The sequence below is a fragment of the Notolepis coatsorum genome, assembly GCF_963971535.1.
Source record: "Notolepis coatsorum genome assembly, chromosome: 6".
NCBI lineage: Eukaryota > Metazoa > Chordata > Actinopteri > Aulopiformes > Paralepididae > Notolepis > Notolepis coatsorum.
In genome coordinates, this window is record NC_140170.1 from 149,211,957 (window position 1) to 149,225,671 (window position 13,715).

General features: G+C 46.3%; 1 protein-coding gene across 1 annotated transcript in view; it reads left to right on the plus strand.

Moving 5' to 3' along the window:
- Positions 1 to 7,216: 7,216 nt before the first annotated feature.
- cntn6 (contactin 6) overlaps positions 7,217 to 13,715 on the plus strand; it is a gene marked incomplete at both ends in the record, with an annotated part of 180,525 nt that continues 174,026 nt past the window's right edge. Inside the window, 1 exon segment of the mRNA XM_084315769.1 lies at positions 7,217 to 7,274. Within this exon segment, the coding sequence (XP_084171895.1) occupies positions 7,217 to 7,274 (58 nt within the window).

The following is a 13,715-nucleotide window of genomic DNA, read 5'->3' on the forward strand; positions in this document are numbered from 1 at the left end:
TTATTGGCATCAGTTAACAGTATTTGAAGAAGATACACACTTTTCCTTTCCTCAATGCCCTCTGGTATGACTCCGAGGATGGCAGTTTTGAAATCTTGTGGAATGTCCATGTCGAATACTTTTTTTTACATCCCTGAATACATCATCCCAGAAGTGAAATAGTTTTGAGCATGTCCAGAAAATGTGTGTATGGTTACCTATTTGTTCACCACATCCCCTCCAGCATTCGCTTGTGGGAGTCGTACCTGCTTTAGCAGTCAATAAGGGGGTCTTGAAAAACCTACTAATGACCTTCCATTTATATTCTCTCCAGGAATTAGAATTAGTCACCTTATGTGCTTCAGTACAAACATCGAACCACTCCTCTTGTGAGATCTCCTGTTGGAGCTTTTTTTGTATTGAAGCATCAATTTGGATATTAGCTATAAAGCGTTCTATAGCAGAAGGGTGTCGAATTTTGTCCCAATCTTCCTGGTTTTCTAAAAAATTTCTTAATTGGAGACATCTGAAAAAGTCAGTACTAGGAAGGCTAAACTCCACTCTGAGTTGTTCAAAAGATTTAAGCTGGCCGGAGTGAATAAGTTGGTGAACAAATTTCAGACCCTTTGTCCTCCATCCACTGAATCCTGCATCCAAAGTTGATGGTGTAAAGTCCCCAATGAAACCGATTGAGGTCAGGCCCGATGTTGAAGGCAACCTGAACTCTTTCTGGACCTCTCTCCATATTTTTATCGTAAATCTGGACCACACACCTATTGAGTCCTCCCTTATCTTATGTCCAGATAATAATAATAAGGCAGTAAGTTGTTTCTGTGTAGATAAAGTCTTTTTCCATTTTAACCATCTTGATGACAAATCATCTGTAATCCAGGTGTGCAAGGGTCTAAGTTGAGCAGCCCAAAAATAATATTTGAGGTTAGGGAGGGCCAAACCGCCAGCAGTTTTGGCCAGCTGTAATGTTTTGAAACGCACTCTAGGTAATTTCCCCTGCCATATTAAACGTGAGAGTAATCGATTTAGTAAGTTAAAAGTGGGGTTATCAATTGGGATGGGCAGCATTTGAAACGGATACAGTAGTCTAGGGAGTATGTTCATTCTGATTATTTCCACCCTTCCTATCAAGGAAAGAGGCAGAACAGTCCATCTATCCACGTCCTCTCTGATCTTATTGATAAGCCTTGTGTAGTTGGCTTTATACAATTGGTCAAATGTAGGTGTTATGGCAATGCCTAAATATTTAATACCAGTGCTTGGCCATTTAAAAGGGAAGAGGGATCTGGCCCGTTGATAAATGTTCCCCTCAATAGCCAGTGCCTCTGTTTTGTCTATGTTAATTTTGTATCCAGAGTAATAACCAAATGTTTTAATTTTACTCATAAGGCATGGAATCAACCTCACTGGGTCGGATAGGTAGAGGAGGACATCCTCCGCATACAATGAAATCTTATGTTCTTCCCCTCCCACGTTCACTCCCCTGATATTCACCTCTTCCCTTATCAATTGGGCCAGCACTTCTATTGAAATATCGTACAGTAGAGGAGAAAGACTGCAACCCTGCCTAACTCCCCGTTGTAGGCTGAAGGGAGTAGAAATGTTGCCATTCACATGCACAGAGGACTTCAAATCTGAATATAATACTCTAATATAATTAATAAATATTGGGCCAAAACCTAATTTTTCTAAAGTTTGAAATAAAAATTCCCATGAAACCCGGTCAAAAGCCTTTTCGGCATCCAGCCCTAAGACCATTGCTTCGTCCTGACCCTTCTGGGAAAACGCCATCACATTCAGGAGCCTTCGTATGTTATTACCAGAATATCTGCCTGTGATGAATCCTGTTTGATCAGGGTGTATAATTTCTTTTATAACTGAGTTCATCCTCCGGGCTAAAATAGTGGTGAGCACCTTTAAATCACAGTTGAGCAAACTTATTGGACGGTAGGACCCACATAGTGTTGCGTCTTTCCCTTCTTTGTGTATTACTGTGATAATAGCATCCCCCCACGTCTCAGGGAGTGTTTTTGTCTGGAATGAGTGGTCGTATGCCTTCAGTAACAAGGGGGCTAAAATGTCCACAAATGTCTTATAGAAATCGTTAGAAAAACCATCCGGACCTGGACTTTTATTATTTTTGAGATTTCGAATTACTTCTCTGATTTCAAAATCTGTAATAGGTGCTTCCATTTCGTCTCTTGCCGATTCTGATTAATATTTTGCAAAAAGGTTTTTATCTCATTCACTTCATTACAGGTACCGGTGTTCTTATAAAGCATTTTATAAAACTCTGCGAAGGCTGAGGATATTTCCTCTGGTTTTGCTAGGTACGAGGTGTTCCCTTCTTTGGTTGACTTAATTTTGGCTACAGTAGACAGGGCTTGTTGTTTCCTTATGCGGTTATCTCTCTCACTCTCACTCTCTCACTCTCTCTCAAGTAGCCAAATTACACTATAAAACTAACTGGATAGTTGATTTAACTTCATTAGCAAATGTGGTCGATGCCAGCGGGACCACCTTCGGCCACCTAGTGGTTCTGTCCACCATGGTGAGGAGGTGAGTGAACCCATGGGAGGGGGGCAGGGGACCCATCAGGTCCACATTGACATGGTCAAAATGCCTCTCCGGCACAAGAAACGGTGCCAAGGGGGCTTTGGTGTGACGGTGTATCTTTGCACGCTGGCACGCCATGCAGGAGCCGGCCCAGGCTGCGATGTCCTTCCTGAGGCCATGCCAGACGAATTTCGCACCGACCAGCTTAGTTGACGCCTTCACCCCCGGGTGCAACAGGCCATGGATGGCTTCGAATACCTGCCGCCGCCACAAGCGGGAACCATCGGACGGGGCTGACCGGTGGAGACGTCGCAGAGGAGCGCGGTGTTGGCGATACCAAACTGCACATCCTCTAACCTTAGCCCAGTGTCGGCTGTTCAGTAGGCCTGCATGTCCTTGTCAGTGGCCTGGTCGGCAGCCATGGCAGCGTAGTCCAGTCCCAAGTGGACGGCCCCCACCACCGTCCGGGAGAGGCAGTCAGCGACGTAGTTGTCCTTGCCTGCGACATGACATATGTCTGTGGTAAACTCGGAAATGGCGGAGAGTTGGCGCTGCTGGCGCCCTGACCACGGCTCGGTGGCCTTGGCCATGGATAAGGTTAGTGGCTTGTGGTCCACAAAGTTAGTAAAACGTCGGCCCTCCAGCAGGAATCTGAAGTGCCTGATGGCCAGGAAGAGGCCTAGGAGCTCCCGGTCAAAGGTGCTGTACTTTCTTTCATTGTCCCGCAGCTGGCGACTGAAAAAAGCAAGCGGTTGCCAGGCCCCCCCCCCACCCACTGTTCGTACACTGCCCCCACTGCGTAGTCTGAGGCGTCAGTTGTGAGGGCGATAGGGGCGGTAGGAAATGGGTGTGCCAGTAATGCAGCATTGGCCAGTGCAGTTTTAGCGCCCAAAAAAGCGTTGTCGGTACACAGGGACCAGTCCACCTCTGCCTTGGGGTCCTTACCACACAGAGCCTCATACAAGGGGCGTATGAGGTGAGAGGCAAGGGGAATTAACCTGTTGTAGAAGTTCACCATGCCTAGGAACTCCTGCAGGGACTTCACAATGCGGGGGCGTGGAAAGCTGGCAACGGCGTCCACCCTGGCAGGGAGCGGAACGGCTCCCTCTGCTGAGAACTGTGCCAGAGGAGATCGATAGACGACCGGCCGAACTGGCACTTGGCGGGGTTAACAATGAGCCCATGTGCACTGAGCCGCTCAAACAACTGCCTGCGATGTGTCAGGTGCTCCTCTGCAGACGTGCTGGCTACGAGAATGTCGTCCAAGTATACAAACATGAACGCCATATCCCGCAGCACGGACTGTCCGAACGACACACAATTCCGAGGCGTTCCATGGTTGCAAATTCCTCCCTGGCAATGGAGAGCATAGCTGGGTCAAGGCGCAGAGCGCATGCATAGACCGGGGGACTGGCAGTGGCTATATAGTGCTCCACGCCATGCTTAGCGACTGCTGAGGAAAATGTAGGCGTGGTGAGGATAGGGAACTCCGCTAGTAGGCGCTGATATACATCCCCGGCAGCAAGCATGTTGGACAGGCCTAGTGTCCCTGCCCCTCCCAGCGTGCACGGGTAGGTAGCAAAGGAGACAGCATCGATTAGGCGACAGTTTGTAATGTCCACTAGCAGCCTGAACGCACACAGGAAGTCCGTGCCCAGGAGAGGAACTGACACAGCGGCCATGACAAACTCCCACCCGAAACGGCGCCCGCCAAAACACACCTCTACATACCAGGTTCCGTAGGTACGTATAGGCGTGCCATTAGCAGCGTCCATGGGGGGACTGTGGCCCTCCGCCATAGTGTCCACAGCTGTAGCACGCAGGATGCTTCGCTGCGCACCCGAGTCGACTAGTAGTCGCCGGCCAAATAAGGTGTCCTTAATAGCAGCCTGCTGTCCCCGCCAACGCTCATGGCTGTTAATGAGCATTGGCCCTGGCGTTTCCCTGGTCGCTGTAATTGCATGGTGGGCGACACTGTTTGGCCCTGGCGCCCAACCGGTTATGAAAATAACACCATCCACTGTAGGGCTGACCCCTATTAATCGATTAGTCAACTAATCGGTCGAAAGGAGCCGTAGTCGACTGGCCAACCTCTTAGTCGAATATAATGAAAAAAATAAAAAAGTAATTATTTTATTTCTATTTTATTTTTATCATTCTTTCCAAAAGAAAAGAGGCCTAGAAGCGTGGCTAACGCTAATGGCACGCATACCAGAGGCTAACTGCCTACGAAAACAGGCACAGAGGCACTGAAAGAGGATTTCACCCATCTAATGAACACACTAGACTAGACAAATATCAAGATGTATCCATCAGTGGACCAATTGCATGCTTTTGCAGAGGACAAGGAGCCTTCAGTCGACTCCTTCAGACATTAAGCACCCCCCACAGCCCAAATGGAATGATAACAAATTAAAAAAAAATATTTTTAAAATATTATACTTTTCTTTAAGTCGACCAATAGTCGACTAACGGCAAATTTTGGCCAATCCTAGTCGACCATCCAAATCCTTAGTCGGGGACAGCCCTAATCCACTGTTACCCTGGCAACGGGCAGTCACTGCTGCAGCGGCGTCCGCAGCGTCCATTAGATGGGTAGGTGGGTGGTAGGCTGGAAGCAGCGCATGCACAAACTGCTGCCGGTTAGCGAGATAAATCCTGTCCGCTTCGGCAGCCAGCGCACGGTAGTCCTTTGTGAAGGAGACGGGAGAGCTGACTAGAGTGGTGCGCACAGGCGCTGGGAGCTGTCGCATGAAAACATGTTTAAATAAAAAAGAGGGATCTGCCGAGCCCAAAACGGACAGCATCCTGTCCATCAGTTCGGACGGCTTGCCATCACTGAGGCCATTGAGTGACAATAGACGATCCGCCTTTTCAATTTCCGACAGTTCAAATAATTGCAAAAGGAATGCTTTGATAGCGTCATCTCTGCCGGCAGCTGGCGGAGCTTCCAGCAGCCCCATAGCATGGGCCGTCATCGGGGCATCCAACGCTGCTACCACATGATAGTATTTAGTAACATCCTGTGATATTCCTCTCAACTCGAACTGGGCTTCAATGTGCTGAAACCAGGGTCTGGGGCTGTGATGCCAGAAGTCGGGCAACTTAATTGCTGCGGCGTAGATAACGTTCACTTCTCCGTCCGTCATGATGTAATCACTCACATACTTCAGGTCACCAATGTGGGAACGCAAGAAAGGATGAAACGGGAGACGGTAGTCGAGTCTTTCCTTTTACTTCCCAACATAAATTATATACATCCAACAGAGTGCAGAGACGTTAACGTTACTCCTCGAAAGTGACAGCAGCCAGCTGATATATGTAAGTTACAAAATACACACCCCGTTCCCAGAATCCCAAGTCTTAAAGGAGCCCTCACTCCGCTCCTAAAGTTCAGTGAATGTCTGCACCAATTGTGATAAGTGAGTCACCACAATATATGGAATATTAATACAGTCTATTCCACTATAGCTATATCCGCGTGATTGAGTTTAGTTCTTATTTATTTATTTATTCACTGTCATTTGCAGTTTGCACCGTTTGCACCGTTCGATCATGGCAATATCGGCGCGAGAAGTTCGTAAGTGGAGTTACAAAGAAATTTGTTTGTAAGTCTGTTCGAGCACGAGGACCATTGGCCTTGACCAAGGCTCAAGGTTACAACGAGAGTTGGTCCCCAGGCGATGGACTGTGGCTGCCCCCGGCTCCTAACTAGTTAGGATGGGTTAAATGCTGAGAACTGATTTTGGGCAAATGTAAAAATTTACTTGACAATAAAGAGAATCTATTCTCTTCTCTAACATACTACAGACGAACTACGTTCCTGTAGGCCTACACTTGATGTATATCGACGACCATTGTTGTTAGGAGCCAGACGAGTGGTGTTTGTGTGATCTAGCTCCTGGGAAATATGCATTCTACAAAAAAAGAACTTGTTTGAAGATCATAGGTATCTACAGTATTCCATACAGACTGATTCCATACAGAATTAACCAGTGATGTTCCATACAAAACACAAACCACGATTTTACACAGTGAAATCAATACAAAATAATCTATTACTCATGAAATGTTCATTTATTTAAGTTTCAGATCAAACAGCATCTCACATCTTTGCTGAGCCAACAGGCCAGCATCATCTCAACTTTATATTAAATAATAATACAATTATATTAAAATAAATATCTTGTTTCAAAGCATTGTTGAACAAAGGTGACCTATTTAACAAACTAGGGCCATTTAAAAAACATTTAATACAGGCCCAATTTTATATAAATGTACAATTTCACTACAGTGTTGCTTCCCCACATTCCCTTTTGTATCACACTGGAAACACCTTGCATACTCGCTGAGGTCTTGCTGAGACAAATGCCTCATGTGTCTTGACTCTTGTGCCTGGTTCAGCAATGAAAGAGGGATTGAGAATAACATACTGTATACACATTTTTATCCACAACCTGATCAGAGGGAAAAGGTCAACCTTACGGAACGTTGTTGTGTACAGAACATACTTAGTTAGTCTACGTTGCTGCATGCATTGCCACATTGCTCATATCCCTTCCATACCTTCCCTTTCATCCACAGCCACAGGACGGAGACTTTACCCAGGAAATATCCCCCGCCTCTCTGGAAATTGGATGGGCAGAAAGAGAATCTTTGACCTTGGAAAATGAAGATGCTGTTGCCATGGGAACTGTTAATCCTTCTGTCACTCGAGTGCCTGGCTGGTAAGACACCCCCCATGTCACCTTTGATGGCACACCTGATCTACATACCGTACGCCTCTCTCACAGGGAGAGGGGTTACTTCTTCTGATGCATGTCTGTGTTATCATATCTTCATCTCTTCAAAAAGATCTGTGTTGTTAGATAGAGGGCTGGCATATCAAAACTGAGAAAACTTTCCTTAAACTCTAGGAAAACTTACCGTACAAATATCAGCAAAGTCATAACAGTCTAATGGTTTATTTCTATCTCACAATTGCCATGCTGCTGTACACATTCCTTTGAAAGACGTCCTAGCTGAGTATAGCATGGAGAAGCTGAGTACCAGATGCTTCAATTTGAAAGTGTTACTTTTTCCTCTATTGTATAAATTACAATCGCAAATAAAAAATGCCTACTATGAACGATTTGAATAATTTAATTGAAATTGTCCCTCAAATTATTTAATTAGATGGATGGACGGAGATATATAGACAGACAGACAGACAGACAGACAGACAGACAGACAGACAGACAGACAGACAGACAGACAGACAGACAGACAGACAGACAGACAGACAGACAGACAGACAGACAGACAGACAGACAGACAGACAGACAGACAGACAGACAGACAGACAGACAGACAGACAGACAGACAGACAGACAGACAGACAGACAGACAGACAGACAGACAGACAGACAGACAGACAGACAGACAGACAGACAGACAGACAGACAGACAGACAGACAGACAGACAGACAGACAGACAGACAGACAGACAGACAGACAGACAGACAGACAGACAGACAGACAGACAGACAGACAGACAGACAGACAGACAGACAGACAGACAGACAGACAGACAGACAGACAGACAGACAGACAGACAGACAGACAGACAGACAGACGATAGATAGATAGATAGATAGATAGATAGATAGATAGATAGATAGATAGATAGATAGATAGATAGATAGATAGATAGATAGATAGATAGATAGATAGATAGATAGATAGATAGATAGATAGATAGATAGATAGATAGATAGATAGATAGATAGATAGATAGATAGATAGATAGATAGATAGATAGATAGATAATAAAGTGGGTGTAGGTTGCCTGTCCCATCAGGTTTGGATGCTGATTTTAAGCTGCGAGCAGAATGAGCTAGCAGATGTTGCAGAATCATAAACAACAATGGCAGCTATGAAGTGCAGCACTCTGTGAATTGTATCAATGAAGCTATAGCTTCTGCTATAGCCTAGGATAATTGGATTACCATTATAACAAATAACAGTGCAGTGATTTTCGTTCACAGCGCAGCCAGCCGCCACATGCTCGCGAGCAGCACACAGTGCCACCGTTACGTGACTCATACCGATTGGTTTGGTATTAGCATAATGCCAGGCAGCAACGCCCCAGATGAATGTTATGCTGTGAACAACTTGGCCTGCTCGGCCGAGGTTTAATTTCCACAATAGGCTAGATATCTTTTTTGGCCAATGTGACTTGCTGTTTGGTTAAAGGTGAATTCCACCGCAAAGCAACATTAAACTCATTCACCACATTGTGGCATAAACTGATTGATTATCAGTCATAATGACACTTATTGTAGCTCTACCCTCACTAAATTTAGAATAACTCTAATGGGTGGGTAATTAAAATGTCCCGGTACCTCTTATCATCTCTTTTGATCAACTTTGCACTTTCACTCTCTCTCACTCAAGGTGGGATGCCCCTTTTAAAACTGAATTCATAGGATAGAATAGAATACAGTTGTACACCAGTTGTGAAAAAGGCCCAGTTATTATTGTGTTTACAATACCAACTTAATTTTTCATTATCATTAAGGACTGCTTCATTTATCATGTGACACATTCGGCCAATCAGAGGACTGCCTCTAGACATTTCGTTCAGTAGCACATGGTGAACAGAAGAGCAAAGACATAGCTCAGTACCAGGCACGTGCACACATAGAGGCCAAGGGGTGCCTGAGCACCTGCCTTTTTGAGCCTCATCAAAAAAGTGCCCTTTTTGAAAAAAATAAATAATTTTTATTTTTAATTTTTTTTACCGTTACGCATATAGACTGCCCTTCCAACTGAAAAATGTCATATGCCCCATATTCCACTGTAGTTTGCACGGCCTCTCCGCGGACCTATATATTTTATGCATAGCGTGGGTGGTGATGATGATGATAGAAACCGCTGTTGAATGCTGGTATTACACTCATTGAGGGACACGAAGAAGTCAAGTCCGATGGGATTTGGGAATCTCAAATACAAATCGGGATTGGAATAAAAAATGCATTTATATTAAACAATACAGAATATACAGCACTTATTGGGGTCTGTAGGGTAAGCACTTATTCCCTCCCCCCTGAACATTTATGGAGATGTATGGGCCTTTTAAGTCAGTGATAAAAGTGTCTTTCAAGGATAAGTGAGCTCCTGCACTGATTATTATAGTTCAATATTCAATATTTGATCACCAAAAAAACCCAAAAAACATAAAAAGGGGGCCCCCGCCCGAAAAGTGCCCTTAAAATCGCGCTCGCGCGCTCGGTTAATATATACACACAAGTGTAGTGCCCTTTTCAGCCTTTGAGCACCTGCCCCTCTAAAGTCCTGTGCACGCCCCTGCTCAGTACTTGCTAGTAGTAGTAGCTACTAAAGTAAGCCAGGAGAGTTTGGCTGTGGGAGTTTTAGCTGCTCATTTGTTGTTATTTTGGGGTTTCGAGTGCGTGCATCTAATTGTAAGTATGTTTTGAGTGTTTATGTCTATGATTTTAGTCATCTGTTAATGGAAGAATTGTGTAACTGCTGTTAGCCATGTGTCTGCTAGTAGGCTAGAGCAGGGGTTCCCAAACTTTTTCAGCTCGAGACCCAAAAGAGAAATTTGGTGTTTCCCCGGGACCCAAACGTACAAAAATACATCATGAATTGCCATAACATACATTTATAAACTACTGATAAAGAACACAACAAACCATACATTTAAAATGTATATGAAATGTATTTATTTCATTATAAAAGTACATCACAGCAATAATAAAATTTGCTGAGTGTAATGTTAAGTTTCTCACCACCTCATAAAATATGTACACATACAATTTTGTAACACTTTTAAATTAACAAACATGTTCTACTCTCCTTTCTATTTATCACCCCCTTTTCAACTCTCCATTTCTTACCCCCTCCCTCTGTCCCTCAACCTTAAACCCCAACATTGAGCAACATTCTGATTAATTTTTACTGACTTATTTAAAAATTCTACTGACCTGACATGCTAGAAGGGGTATAATATTTCATCTATGGTACAATGAAATCTAATGAGAGGTATGTGGCTGGTTGAAGTTTTCAACCAGCAGATCTATTCTGGGCTTGGTTTTTGAAAGTGCTATTCTGAGATCATGCTGAGCATTTAGTCTGTTTCTGTATTTGTTTTTCAGGTATGCTAGAGTAGAAAACTCAGATTCACATAAGTATGTGGTGCCAAACTGAATCAACACATCTACAGCTTTCCTAGCTAAGCAGGAGAACTCTACCTGCTGGAGATGAGCAATCCAAAAATGTATTCACATATCATATAATTGTTCAGATAACTTAATATAACGTTTAGGAATGAAGGTTATTCTATAACCCTAGTTATATGAGTATAGCGAGCGCTCTGCTCTAGTGGAACTATCCCTTTAATCCATTCTAATAATGAAAAAACGTTCTCCACGTACACCCCTATTCACCTCCGCCTGGCCACACCCACATCCGCTCCTATATAAGCGGGGTCGTGGCCACACAAGCAGCTCCTTCCCAAGTCTTTCATCACCAAAGGAGAAGACAGTGGGGCCCTCAGTGAGTCAGAGCAGAGCGCTCGCTATACTCATATAACTAGGGTTATAGAATAACCTTTGTTATAAATCGTATAGCTTTACGCTCTGCTCTAGTGGAACACAGGAGCTGAGCAGAGCGAAAAGCTCGACAGATGTACCCGCTGAGGCCCCCTACAACCATCAGAATACCGGGGAGGATCCGAGCCCCCCGGCCCCCCCTAGCGGAGGACGGGAGGGAGATCGGACCCGACTGTGCAAAGAGGGTTTAGCACCTCAAACGCACAGGGTGAGCAGACCATGGGACTTACCTTTGTTTAGAAGGGCACGCGACCACTCGAGCGCGCATCCCACATGCCACCAGGGAACGGACGTGAAGCAAAAAACCCTGTCACAGCCCCCAACATCAGGGGGTCGGCGGTCAAGAACCCAAACCTTGTGGCAAGGCCATAGCAGTGGAGTGCGGAGGAGGTCCCAGCCCTAGGACAACCCGAGGACCCCCTGAAAAAAGGGGCCTGGTGAGGCCAACGAGGCCGCTGCATCGAGACCCCACCAGACGGTCACTGGTGACACCACCCCCCACATTGCCAGCGTATCGGACAGGGCCCAAATCAAGTGAAGGCCCTTCACCCCTTGGCACGCTGCTCTGAAGCACTCTTACCAAGAGGCTACCCCCCCACAACACTGCGGGGCCAGTCGGCGTGCCGGGGACACAACCATCCAAGGAGGTTGATCCCTCAATCCCGGCAACAGGCCCCAAGAGCAGAACTCGACCGGTGTCCGGAGCACTGTGGACTAGACAGACGCCTAAGGGGTCTACTGCAAGAACAGTATCCCGGCGGAAGGGGCGTTCCATATGCTGTGCACCATGTCACAAACTCCACAAACCCGACCCCGCCAATTCATCAATCCAGCGGGTTCAAGGTTCAGAGAAGAGGCTGACACAATTGGCAGACGTCATGAAAGATGCAGGGGCATACTCTCGGGCAGAGGGGGTCAGGCCCGGCCTCAACCCGAGAGTCGACTCTGCTACCAACACACCGGGGAACCAACCACCCCCCTATGTTTAGTTTAACAGGAGGCGGTTGTTCCCTTAACCCACAAAGAAAACTCAGAAACATAACTGCGCGTATACACAGGCTATACAAGCAGTACAAGTGTTTCAGCTTTCAAAGGGTTAACCCAGGCCAACAGGTTAACGAGGACGAGTTCTGACCTGGGCCTGGCAGACCGGGACCTACACAGGGCTGCCTAGAGGAGTTGACAGGGCAACCTCCCCGACAGCCCCCTCCCATCCCCGGCCTAGCAGGGAGGGAGGGGTGAAACAAATGGAGAAGGACCAAGCCCCCTAACACAGCGCAAGGTACAACACAGTATAGACCAAGCACGTCACTGTTAAGGGCAACTCGTGGTGGCATACATATGACACACACATCCATGACATCAATCCCTGCGACGTCCGGCCCGACCCGGCATTTTCCCCCCGGAAAAGCACAAAGTGCTTCAGGGTACCAGAACAGCAGGCAACAGGTTAAACTGACCTGGTCCGGCGCGACCAGAACCAGTCCCGTGTCCTAGTCACGCCGCCATCCCCAGTCCTAAGAGGGGGGTAGGTACGCGTGTCGATCCAAAACATCACAGAGGGCGCCACCAAGACGGTCAGTACGCGAACGCACTGTTCCTGGTGGCCCACCTCATGGGCGTGAGACCCCTCCACCAATGTTTTTATCTACTCCGTCATCTCCCCCCGGAGATGTACGTGAGCCGGCGAGTCTATCCTAGTGCACTGGGCTCGGTAGAGATAAAAAAATCTCCTTCCCAGCCGCCCGCATAAAAAACGCCATTTCTATGAAGTTGGGCAACCAAGGCGCGCCAGCCCATAAAGTGGTTTCAACATTGAAAGCACCCAGGGCCAGCGCTAATTGGTCCCGAAGATCATACGCTGATTTCATAACTAGCGTATATGCACGTCGAGAACCCGAAACACATCAGCGGCGAATTCTAATAAGAAACACCACACAATGTTTCCTCCATGCTGTCTGGGACGAGCAGCAGGAAGCCGGCCTATAAGACACAGACACGGGTCTCATATGACGCGCCTGAGGGTAAAAACCCTGTCAATTCTGCTCTTTATATAAGAGGAGAAGACAGAAGTTCCCCCAGTGAGACCTATCCGTGAGTAAACAATTGAAAAAGATATATGTAATAATTGGGCCAAGTGACCAACGGCCCAATACACACTTTTAATAGAGAGCAGAGCAGAAGACAAACAGTCTTTGAATGCATCGCATCATCCAACTTTGACAATGACAAAAACTCACGGATATGTCTCATGGCCAATAGGAAAAACGCGCCTAGTGACGTATTCCATGGCCGGGGAAATCCTGTGACCCACCCATCCTAATATGGAGTGGAACCAGGGAACCCCCCCCCTTCCCCCTCCCTGTGACGCACTGACCTCTCAGCCCGACAGGGAGACTGACAGGCAGGAGGCCCAACCTCCTGGCCAATCAGTGTTGCAAAGGATACAACAATATCCGAAAATGGGGGGAGGGGTTTATTAGTCCACCCCTTATGACCCCTCACCCCTGATACGATGCAATAACAAAGCAGAGCCATGACACCAGTTGTAGC